We start from the raw sequence: 12,955 nt of genomic DNA, 5'->3' as shown, positions 1-12,955 counted from the left end.
ATTTCTCTGGAGTAAGGAAATACCTCATATGTGTATATCAAGTGTTCGGCGGCTGCACTAGAGGGCTCAGAAGGGAAGGAGCGGCAGTGGGATTTTGGAGAGTGGGGGGCATGTCACATTTAGGAAGCCCCTATGGTGCCAGAACAGCAAAAAAAAACACATGGCATACTATTTTGGAAACTACACCCCTCAAGACACGTAAAAAGGGGTCCAGTGAGCCTTAACACCCCACAGGTGTTTGACGACTTTTCGTTAAAGTTGGATGTATAAATTATTTTTTTTTCACTAAAATGCTAGTTTTCCTTCAAATGTAAAATTTTTACAAGGGATAATAGGACAAAATGCCCCCCAAAATTTGTAACCCCATTTCTTCTGAGTATGGAAATACCTCATGTGTGGACGTCAAGTGCTCTGCTGGCGAACTACAATGCTCAGAAGAGAAGAAGCGCCATTGAGCTTTTTGAAAGAGAATGTGTTTGCAATGGAATTCGGGGGCCATGTGCGTATACAAAGCCCCCCATGGTGGCAGAACAGTGGACTCCCCCCCACATGTGACCCCATTTTGGAAACTGCACACCTCACAGAATTTAATAAGGGGTGCAGTGAGCATTTACACCCCACTGGCATTTGACAGATCTTTGGAACAGTGGGCTGTGCAAATGAAAAATAATTTTTGTTATTTTCACGGATCACTGTTCCAAAAATCTGTCAGACACCTGTGGGGCATAAATGCTCACTGTACCCCTAATTACATTACGTGAGGGGTGTAGTTTCCAAAATGGGGTCACATATGGGGGGGTCCATTGTTCTGGCAGTATGGAGGCTTTGTAAACACACGTGGCCTTCAATTCCGTACAAATTTTCTCTTCAAAATCCCAATGGCGCTCCTAATCTTCTGAGCATTGTAGTTCGCCCGCAGAGCACTTTACATCCACATATGGGGTATGTTCTTACTCAGACGATATGGGGTTACAAGTTTTGGGGGGCCTTTTTCCTATTTTCCCTTGTGAAAATGAAAAATTTAGGGTAACACCAGCATTTTAGTGAAAATAAATTTTTCGTTTAATTTTCCCATCCAACTTGAATGAAAATTCGTCAAACACCTGTGGGGTGTGTTAAGGCTCACTATACCCCTTGTTACGTTCCGTGAGGGGTGTAGTTTCTAAAATGGGGTCACATGTGGGTATTTATTTTTTTCCGTTTATGTCAGAACCGCTGTAAAATCAGCCACCCCTGTGCAAATCACCAATTTAGGCCCCAAATGTACATAGTGCATCTCTCAATCCTGAGCCTTGTTGTGTGCCCGTAGAGCATTTTACTTCCACATATGGGGTATTTCCGTATTCAGGAGAAATTGTGTTACAAATTTTGGGGGTCTTTTTTTGCTTTTACCGCTTGTGAAAACAAGTATGGGGCAACACCAGCATGTTAGTGTAAAAAATTTAATTTCTTTTACACTAACAGGCTGGTGTAGCCCCCAACTTTTCCTTTTCATAAGGGGTAAAAGGAGAAAAAGCCCCCCATATTTTGTAGTGCAATTTCTCCCGAGTACAGAAATACCCCATGTAGCCCTAAACTGTTTCCTTGAAATACGACAGGGCTCTGAAGTGAGAGAGCGCCATGCGCATTTGAGGACTACATAGGGATTGCATAGGGGTATTCTACGCCAGTGATTCCCAAACAGGGTGCCTCCAGCTGTTGCTAAACTCCCAGAATGTCTTGGTTGTCCAGAAATGTTACCCTTTATTATGTGTTAGTGTAGTGTTTTTAGGGTACATTCACACTGGGGGGTTACGGTGAGTTTCCCGCTATGAGTTTGCACTGCGGCGAAGAATTTGAGAAAGCTCAAACTTCAAGTAGGAAACTTACTGTAAACCTGCCTGTGTGAATGTACCCTGTACATTCACATGGGGGGGGGGGAACCTCCAGCTGTTTCAAAATTGCAACTCCCAGCATGTACTGACAGACCATCATGCTGGGAGTTGTACTTTTGCAACAGCTGGAGGCACACTGGTTGGACAACCTTCAGTTAAGTTCTGTTACCTAACTCAGTCTTTTCCAACCAGTGTGTCTCCAGCTGTTTCAAAACTACAACTCCCAGCATGTACTGATCGCCGAAGGGAATGCTGGGAGATGTAGTTATGCAACAGCTGGAGGTACGCAACTACAACTACCAGCATGCCGAGACAGCTGTTTGCTGTTTGAGCATGCTGGGATTTGCAGTTTTGCAACACCTGGAGGGCTAGAGTTTAGAGACCACTGCACAGTGATCTCCAAACTGTGGCCCTCCAGATGTTGCAAAACTACAAATCCCAGCATGCACAGACAGATAACTGCTGTGTGGGCATGCTAGGAGTTGTAGTTTTGCAAGATCTAGAGGGCTAGAGTTTGGAGATCACTGTGCAGTGGTCTCTAAATTGTAGACCTCCAGCTGTTGCAAAACTCCCAGCATGTCCAAACAGCTGTCTGGGCATGCTGGTAGTTGTAGTTTTGCAGTATCTGGAGGGCTATAGTTTAGAGACCACTATATAGTGGTCTCAGACTGTAGCCCTCCAGATGTTGCTAGGCAACTCACCGACTTCCGTAGGATCCAGGGAGCCAGCCGCACGACATTGCCGCCCACCGATCCCTGTAGCCCGCAGCCTCCACAGATTTGTAAGTGACCTTCGGCGCCGGTCCCTGACGGTTTCCCTGTCCTGCCCCGCCTATTGTGGGTGGGCAGAACGGGGAAACCGAAAATACCCCCCCCCCCCCCCCCCCCCTGATCTGCTATTGGTCGTCGCATTTATACAACCAATAGCAGGGATAGGAGGAGTGGAGGAGGAATTCCCACGGGCGTACCTGTAGGCCCTGGGTCCTTAAGACCCAGGTACAGAAAGCGTATGCATACGCCCTGGGTCCTGTACGGGTTAAAGGGTACCCTATCATTTGACCCAGGATCCCAGTACAAAATCCGGCAACTCCATTCTCTGGCACTAAAGCAAACAGGATATAGAATTGTTCTGGAACTGTATAAAAAAAATAGCCCAAACCTCAAGGAAAGTAGAATGCTAAATATACTTTAGAATCATATGCTTCAAATAATTTTTTATTTATTTAATATAATAACATATATAGTGCAAAAATTCCCCACACAGGGCCCTTGCGGGAGGAATAAATTAAGAATGTATGCAACATACAAAATAAGATCAATAGGGTGTTAAAATATTATTAAAATCTCAGCCATAGGAGATAGTGGATTATGCTGCTTGTATAACCTTCTGATAGCCTTCCTCAGTAGCTAGGTACTGAGGAATGGGTCAAGTTCGATTTGCCTGAGTACCCTGAAACGCATTAAGCTTTATATCTACAAAGACGCATTGGAAACTATAGTGGTTTGCCAGTCACTGAGAGCCTGGAACTTGCGGTTTATCCCCTTTTCCAATCACGCGCAATCCACCTACTAACTTGCCATTCCCGAGATCCACCTGCCTTGAGATCAACTTGCAGTGCAACCTCAGCTTCCTGCTGACACTACCGCTCCTGCGATCCATTTACTGCTGATACCATCTCCCGGCTGACATCAGACGCCGTCGCCACGAGGACTTGCCATCTCAGTCCGTGGAACATTGTGCAAGATCCATTGGTTCCAGACCTGCTATCTCAGTCCGTGGAACACTGTGTGACATCCATTGGGTCCAGACCTGCCATCTCAGTCCGTGGAACACTGGGCGACATCCATCGGGTCCAGACCTGCCATCTCAGTCCGTGTAACATTGTGCAACATCCAACGGGTCCAGCACAGCCTGGACCAGCCGCACTCAGCACTCGCCAGCACCTACAGACCAGCCGGAGCTTTGCCTGAGCACAAGCACCGCAGCACAGGAGTCAGCACTCTGAATGGGTAACAAGGAACACTATATCCTAAGAGCACTATTATTAATTATTTAACCTATGATAATATGTGGACATTGAACCATTATCACATTATTTCTGTATCACATAAACTGAATGCTATTTTCCGGACTATCAGAAGGTTATCCAAGCAGCATAATCCACTTCCTATGGCTGAGATTTTAATAATATTTTATATATTATTATTAATATTAACACTCTATTGATCTTATATTGTATGTTTTTTTACCCCAAAAAATTATTACAATTACAAATACATACAGAAAAATTCATATCATCAAAATATTAAACAATCATAACCGCCCCAACCCCCCCTCCGTTCCCACCCCTGTCAGAAGGGAGGGGAAAAAAAAGGGATAATATAAAACAAAAAATATTAATAAACAATTCCCCCTTCTACCCAGATGATTCTGTGTTTATTTAAACCTTTTTTTGAATTACCACAACACCATTTCTCATACTTTTCAACTTTTTTGACCGACCTACACCACTATTATATTTGGTCCGCTATTCCCAAAAAGCCCTTTCAAGATCACTACTAGAGATGAGTGAATTTACAGTAAATTTGATTCGTCACGTACTTCTCGGTTCGGCAGTTGATGCCTTATCCTGCATAAATGAGTTCAGCTTTCAGGTGCTCCCGTGGGCTGGAAAAGGTGGATACAGTCCCAGGAGACTCTTTCCTAGGACTGTATCCACCTTTTCCAGCCCACCGGAGCACCTAAAAGCTGAACTAATTTATGCAGGATAAGTCATCAACTGCCGAGCCGAGAAGTTCGTGACGAATCGAATTTACTGTAAATTCGCTCATCTCTAATCACTACCTTAGCTATCATAAAGATATGATTTAATAACTCTCTTCCCTTATTAATTTTACTCAAATCCCCTAAAATAACCTCTGTTCCCAGTCTCTCTTCAATCCTAATCTATTTTCAATTGTCTGGAATACCTTCAACCAAAATTCTTCCACCTTTGGGCATGCCATAACAAATGGATTCAATCTGCTTCCGTTGTACCACACTTAGGGCACTCAGCCTTCTTCCAGCGGCCTATTTTTTTTTTTTTTTAATTATCGGAGAGTAGTATAAATGATGTATTATTCTCAATTGCATAATTTGATGATATCTTTTGTTAATAGAGCACTTTTTATCATTGAACAATATGCCCTCCCATGCTTCCCTTGCGATCGGGCCAAATATGACCTCGCACCTCCTCTTTTGTTTTTCCTGAAAAGTGACCGGTACAGTTTTTAGGAGTAACATATATATATAGTTTAACTTTCGAACTCCAACAGAATTCACATGATCTATCAAACTATGTGCACAGATCCTAAATTTTTCCTTTTTTTTCCGTGCATATATATGCTTCACGCAGTGGCATATACCAAAATTTGTGTTCATTCCTCAAACCAAACTCCCTCTGTAGTGTTTCAAATTTTTTATCTCTCCAGTTTGAAAAATCTGTGTAACATATTTAATCCCCTTCGCCCTCCAAAAATCGCTCCCCATACCTTTTTTAAATTGGTCCAATTCTACATTGTCCCATATCACTGTTACTAATACTACCCTCTATACTGCATCTCTTCTTAACCTCTCTCCAAATTTTTCTAAATAACTCTATCAAAGAAATGTGACCCAAATCCTTCCTCACTGGAAGCCCTCTTTCCACAAATAAAAAAACATTCTGATAATAGCCTATATAGTCATTAAATAACTCCCCCCATAGTGCTTCTGACCACCCTTGTCTAATGTTCTGAAGATTTTTTGCAAAAAAATACAACCTAAATTCCGGTAACCCACCTCCACCTTCTTCAACTGTACCCACTTTTGATATTTCATTCGTACCCTCCCTCTCCCCCACATAAGTGTGCCCAACAGGGCTTCCAAACCCCGGAACCACTTCCCATGAATCCAACAAGGGGTGGCCCCTAAAACATACAACACCTGGGGGAGCACCAGTATTTTGATAACTCCAATCCTATCTGCAATTGAGCTTGATGTAGCTTGAAAAAAAACGCACAGCACTTGTAGTTCATGCTTCATCCATTTTATTCCCTTGAGAGGTGAAGATACATGTCGGGAGGGGGAGAAGAGGCTGCACGCCGCTTCTACCGGTCCCACCTCTCAAGGGAATAAAATGGATGAAGCATGAATTACGAGTGCCGTGAATTTTTTTTCAAGCTACATCAAGCTGGTATGAATTCTGTCTCTATATTATATCACAGAGCACCGGATTGTTTTATGCAATAGACTGGTTTAGCAGGCAGAGTTATAGCTAAGGTGTGATAGTGTGGACGTGGTAGCAGTGCCGACTGTGCCTTCTTGAAAGACTATCTGCAATAGAGAGGGGCAATTTCACCCAAGCATCCACTTTTTTCCTTAACTTACTCAGCAATGTTTTAAGATTAAGCTGAATAAAAGAATCTATTGAAGGTGACAATTTAATTCTTAAATAAACCTAACTCTCCTCTTCTGCCAAAACCTTCACCCCCGTCAATCCACTAACCTTGCCTGGGACCAAAGGCATCAAGGATGATTTGCTCCAATTCATTTTAAGGCCAGAGATATTCCCAAATTCCTCCACCACTGTAATTGCTTCTGGGACCCCAACAAAAGTATGTCATCTGCATACATAAGAAATTTTTCATCTACTCCTCTAATCCCAAATCCCCGAAGGCCACCCGCCTTCTATAACTTAGCTGCCAAAGGCTCAAGAAATAAAACAAATAGCATAGGTGAAAGCGGGCAACCTTGTCTTGTCCCCTTTTCAATAAACTAGTTGTGGCGAGAGAGAACCATTAACTGCAACCCTGGCCCTGGGATTCTTATATAATAATTTAATCCATTCTATCATTTCCCCCTCTATACCAAATTTTTTAAGGACCATCCAAAGAAACCTCCACTCCACCCTTTCAAATGCCTTCATAGCATCTAGTGACAGGGTGGAGCGAAAGGGGGCAGAACCTAGTTGTATATTAACCAATTACCTTAACAAGTTATTATGAACTGAGCGCCCCGTGACAAACCCGGTTTGTTCAGCTCCTACTATACCAGGCATAAGAGGAGATAATCTTCTGGCCAGAAGTTTCGCCAAAATCTTGGAATCTGTATTTATCAAGGAAATAGGGCAATAAGTCAAATTTAGTACTATCCTTATCCTTTTTGAGAATAAGAAATATTTTTGTTTCAAGCATGGAGGCTGGCAGTTCCCCTCCCCTCTGCGCCTCCTCCAGAACCATGCAGAGGATAGGTAATAAAACTTCCTTATATTCTGTATAGATAGAGTGAGGCAGACCATCCAGCCCTGGGGCTGATGAAACCGAGCATCCATCCAAAGCTTTCCCTAACTCCTCTACTGTAATTTATTTATTAAGACTTTCAAGATCTTCCTTATTTATCTTAGGTAATTCCATTCCCTTAAAATATTCCTCAATCTCAGTTTCCCCTGCAGGCTCCTCTGTACTATATAGTTGTTGATAATACGTGTGGGCGATCTTCTGTAGCTCCTCCTGCATTGTTTGAATAGCTCCATTATTATCTTGCAATGCAAGAATATCACTACTTTCCCTTTGAGCACTAACTAAATTTGCTAATAATTTCCCTGGGTGGGCCCCTCCACAATATCCTTCTGACCTGAAAAAAAAAAAATCTTATGCTGGGCTTTTTCTAAATAATACTCAGCTTGCCTTGGGCTGATTCAAAATCCTTAAACTTCTTTTCCGACCTCTCTTCCTTATAACCTTCATCTGCAATCCTGACCTTCTCCCTAAGGTCCTGTTCAACCTTTTTAAAGTCCCTCTTTTTCCTCTGAATAGCCCTATATAGAATCCCCCACAGTACTGCCTTTATCGTATCCCACACCACAGGGTAGGGGGCCGAGTTCTTATTAAATTCCCAACATTCCCATATCTCCTTCACAATTCCTTCCTTCCGATCAAATTTAGCCATGGCGAATTCAAACTAAAAACCCTCTCCCTCTCTCTTCCCTGATCCCAAAAAACCAATTCCATTACCACTGGAGAATGAGCTGAAATAGTCCTTCCTACGTTTCTAATACCTATAATAGCCCGCAACCCCTTATTATTAGAAAGGATTCATTAAATGCCACGGGTCTTTCCAACCCATCTCTATGCACAACTTAAGGAGGGGGGTTTTCAACTCTTCTGCATTCCTAGTTGAAGTCCTATCTGAGGCGGAATTCATTACACAGTTATAATCCTCTACCAAATAAAGAGGGAGACATTCTTTCCCTTTACAAAATTAAATTAAATCTAACAAAGGCTGGGTGGAGAATGTGGGAGGGACATAGAGAAAGGCCATCACTCCCACCCAATCATAAATTCTGAGATGCAACAAAACATACTGTTCTCTAGCATCTATCTTCTTACCAAGAATTTTAGCCAGAAGGGCCCTATGGATATAAACTGAAACCCCAGCCGAATAGCTGGAAGCCCAGGAGTGGAAATCCATTTGTGCCCATCTCCTGGCAATCTTCCTCTATGTTTCCTCAGTTACATGTGATTCAACCAGACAGACAATTGCTGGCAAATAATTTTGTACCCTATCAAATATGGCCAACTCTCTTGCGTCGCTCCCCCATCCCCCTCACATTCCCAAAAAAATATCCTCACCTTATTGCTCATTATCCTTTTTATTAAAAAAAAAATAAAAAATCCCCTCCCATTCTGACATTTCCCCCTCGCCCCCCCCCCCTTCTTATGACCTGCTAACATTAGCCGGCATCTATCCTACCTCACCAAGCTTCTCCTCCCCTCTACTGTACAGGATACATATACATATATAATTTCCCAACCTGAGTGGCATCTGAATCAGACAGGCTGACCTAATAAATGTGACCAATCTAATCCAGGCGCCACCCCGATGACAGATTCCTGCTACAAATGGTAATTTTATCACCTCCTGGTCCAACCAATTCCCAGCCTCAATACTCTCTGTAAAGAAATAAACCTTTTCATTATACATCACATGCAATTTAGCAGGAAATATTAGTGAAAACTGTGTTAGCTGCAGCCAATCTTCTCTTTATATCTCTAAAAGAGGCCCTTTTTATTTGAGTAGCCCTAGCATAATCTGGGTATATTGAAACTTTCGCCCCATTACAAGAGAGCTGACCCTTCTCTCGTGCCTTATAGATAATAATGTCCCGGTCATTGAAACTAAAGAGTTTGGCTATAATGGTCCTAAGGGGGGAATCGGACGGGGTCTCCTGCTCGGGACCAGATGAACTTGTTCAAGTCCCAACAGTGGAGACAGGTCCTGCTGACCCACCAGTTCTTTTAACCAAGTGGAGCAAAAGGATCTAATGTCGCCATTTTCCAAATGCTCTGGGAATCCCACCATCCTGATGTTTGATCTTCTAGATCTATCCTTTAGATCGATAACTCATTTTCAACTACCCCACTTCTTTCCTTTTAGATTTAGTCTCCTCTGTAAGGACGGAAACTTCTTTCTCCACTACTGGGAGTACCTTCTCAATTGCTTTAGTATGATCTCTGATTTTATTGGTTTGATTCCTTATAATGGAAAGGTCGGACACTAGGGAGCCGACCTGAGTATAGAGATCAGCCAGGGATTGATTACATTTCTGAACTTCTTCCAAAATTCTCTCTATTTTAGTTTTTTTTTTTTAGCTCCTGCTGCCTCCTCCTCCCGATCATTAGAAACCGAAAAGCGAGAGCCTGTGTTCTCCATTCCAATTCAACCCCTGTAACCCCTTTAGGGGAGACCAATCTTCTTATATTAGTCTTGGGAGGCATATTCACTCCTTCGTCCCTTCTCCCCTACTAGATGTATATTACAATGTCCTGAAAGGGGAGAGGGATATCACAGAAGAAAGGCATAGACTGCTCTGGGCTCAGATAGTAGCTTACCTCCAACTTCGTGCTCCCCTGACATACCTCCTGTGGTCTCAACTGTACTTGTAAGGCCGGGCTGGTTTGATGAAGATTCCCTTTCAATAAGGAACAATTGACGCTCCTCAATCTCTGTTATCAGAAGTGGGGGAGTGACATGTCAGAAGGGTTTTCAATCATGTAGGATTCCCAGTAAAATCATAGTTCATCTCCAGAGCACCTTATCATCCCAAGTCCCTCCCCTCCACACATCACAAGAAACCAACTAACCCTTTGCCCTCCCCCTCCCTAGCCAGAGAACCCCGCACCACCCCACCAAGGAAAAAAGGGGGGGGGGAGGGGAAGGGCAACCACTCTCAGCATAAATCAGAGAAACTGCCCAAAAAGTCCCGCAGCGGAAAGTGTGAGTCCCGGACACCAACACATCTCCCCTTTCCATAATCTAAGTCCAAAAGTACTTACTTCATGGCCCCCTGCTCCGGGCTAGGATAACACTACCTCCACACACTGGCGTCTATTCTCTGCTGCAGAAGATCCGGAGCACACAAGGCCAAGTCCCTGCCACTTACCAGCTGTTCAGGGCCGTGCGCCTATCAGAGGAAGCCAATCTCCAGCGGACCAGGGAAGGAGGAGGGAGGGGAGCGGAGGAAGGAGAGGGAGCAGGCGGGGAGAGAGCGAACTCAGTACCCCCCACTCACAAACTCCCCATTTCAAATTCTCGGCCACAGCAACCACAGAGCCCCCCAACATCTTCTTACCACCGGCAGGTAAGACATACACGTGGGGCTCAAGCAGCGCCTCCCTCTCACCGACTTTCAGGGCATCCTGGGGACCATCGCCGACCTCCGGCAGCAGCTCACTTCAGCTCCGGGGAAGCCAGAGCCATACCTGGACCAGGGACTCGAGGGGAGGAGGAGGTAGAAGGCAGAGACTTCACGCAGCAACGCTACACCATGACGCCATCTAATTTTGTATGTTACATGCATTATTAGAAGAAAGGACGGAGAAAACTCCAGCCAGCTCACCCCACCCGGAACAGAAGGAGCACTGATCCAGGTGCTGGACAACACCAAATCAATGGAGAAAACAGACGGTAGGATCCAGCTCTAGATGCAAAAAAAAAAAAATTTATTGAGGACAAGAACAGGAATAGGAAGAGGGTTACGCGTTTCAAGCGTCAAACGCTCTTAGTCATACAGCATGTAAAAGGATAACAATGGTATATATAGGCGGAGCAATCCCAACTGAGCACAGAAACTGCGATCAGGTGGTATTTTAACCCCTTACAAACTTCTCCAAATTACAGAAGATGTATAGATGGACAATATGGTAGTCAGGTTAAAAACAAATAAGACAAAGTAGATTAAAACAAAAAGACTAAATGGAGACAAATAATATCACTTTAAATGCCAGATACATGTAGAAAAAAGCAACTTGTATATCCAAATAGAAATAAATATAAATGCAAAAATGATGGTATTGTAAAAATACACGAATTGGCATAGAGAAACTTATATCAATGGTGAGGAATCCATAGAAAAAGGGAGGGAAGAAGGGCTCATAGAGGAAGAGGGGTGGGGGTGGGGGGGAGAAAAGGTATATACACATACATATATATATACACATATACATATATATATATATATATATATATATAAACGGAATATATTTAGGATTCAGAATCGAACAAAAAACCTGTTCAAGGTAACAATAAAACCTAATATCTGAACATAGATGCAAAATATATATATATATATATGTCTGAAAGGTGCTTGCGGAGTCTAACTTTTAATGGATTCGTTGTGCAGCCGACGTATTGTAAACGGCAGGTCATGCATGAAACCAGATATACCACATATGTGGTATTGCAATTGATGTATTGTTTAATAGTGAAGGTGGTATTGTTAGTATAAGACATAAAAGATCTGGTTACATGCATGACTGTGCAGCAAATACATCTGCTGTGTCCGCACCTGTAAGAACCGGGGTGTGACAACCACGTAGAAGAAGGGCGAGAGCTAAGAAATAAACTAGGGTACACCTTTTGACCGATTGTGGGGCCTGACTCCTTGACACTATGAAATTGAGGATCAGATGTAATAATGTGCATGTGAGTATTAATAATTTTACTAATTGATGAGAAATCAGTGCTATAGGAGGTAGAAAAAATGATAGGATTAGACGTAGATCGGAACCTAGCACTCTCAACTCTGGGTTGTTTAACAGTTGGACCATGGAGTAGATCCGCAGTGCTAATGAAGTAGTGCTCTAATGTCATTAAATAAGAAGTTATGCAACTTACTAATTGTGCTCCATTACCTTTTCTGCACAGTTTAGCTTCTTTGCTGTCTATACTCTAATGTGAGTAGCGTCTACCTGTTATTCCCAATGGGCTGTCAGCTAGGTCGACGCTACGTCACAAACTCCCAGGATCCTTCACTCCCCCTGCAGCTCCTCCAACCTCATACATATTCATTAGGCTGTTATGTGCTCTGCTCTAATTGGCTGAGCGCACAGTAGGGGAGTTTCAGGGCTGTGAGCTGAGCCGTTTGGATGTGAGCAGAAACAGAGCCCGTGTCTGCAATCAGCTTCAGCATGGCCGGCTCCCCCCTCGGTCTCCGTGGGGACATCTGCCCGGGTGCTAAAGTGTGCTGCTGTCAGTGAAGGCAGTAACCCTTTATGTGCCTACCTCTCACAACCATGTTAGCTATTGTACTGTGTGTCCCTTTTCTCACTGGCCTCTTGGAATAAAGTTTACAGCAGTGTGCTGCTGAGAGAAAGCATAGCATTCCCATGGGTCACTGCTCCTGAGAGGTCCATAAGTCCACATTGTCCCCCTGTCCTCAGTCCCTAAATGTTGCACCATAATATATACCAGTGTTTCCTAACCAGAGCACCTCCAGCTGTTGCAAAACTACAACTCCCAGCATGCCCTGACAGCCATTGGCTGTCCAGACATGCTGGAAATTGTAGTTTTGCAACAGCTGGAGGCATCCCTGCAACTCCACACTGTACATTATAGCTATGTAAGCTGTTTTCCAGGCAGCCACAGCTGGCTCTCCTATTGGACAGTGGAGAACATGTGGTGAGGATGGAAGGGGATAACCACAAGGGAAGGAGCTGTGGGTGTCACTTTATTATAATTTATTATTTCCTTGGGGGGAGAGCAGCAGCTCACAGTAAGCAGGC

General features: G+C 43.6%; 1 protein-coding gene across 1 annotated transcript in view; it reads right to left on the bottom strand.

The window, feature by feature from the left end:
- The window catches only part of LOC130359987 (uncharacterized), a 212,809-nt gene extending 200,341 nt beyond the window's left edge, over window positions 1-12,468 (bottom strand). The window contains exons 1-2 of the mRNA XM_056562896.1: window positions 12,456-12,468; window positions 9,785-9,898 (exon numbers count right to left, since the gene is read on the bottom strand). Coding sequence (XP_056418871.1) covers window positions 9,785-9,898; window positions 12,456-12,468 — 127 coding nt within the window. The remainder of the gene's footprint in view (window positions 1-9,784; window positions 9,899-12,455) is intronic.
- Window positions 12,469-12,955: the final 487 nt, after the last annotated feature.

Source organism: Hyla sarda, chromosome 1, assembly GCF_029499605.1.
Source record: "Hyla sarda isolate aHylSar1 chromosome 1, aHylSar1.hap1, whole genome shotgun sequence".
NCBI classification, from domain to species: Eukaryota; Metazoa; Chordata; class Amphibia; order Anura; family Hylidae; genus Hyla; species Hyla sarda.
Note: the sequence above shows the minus strand (reverse complement) of the source record. Positions and strands in the feature narration are given on the sequence as shown.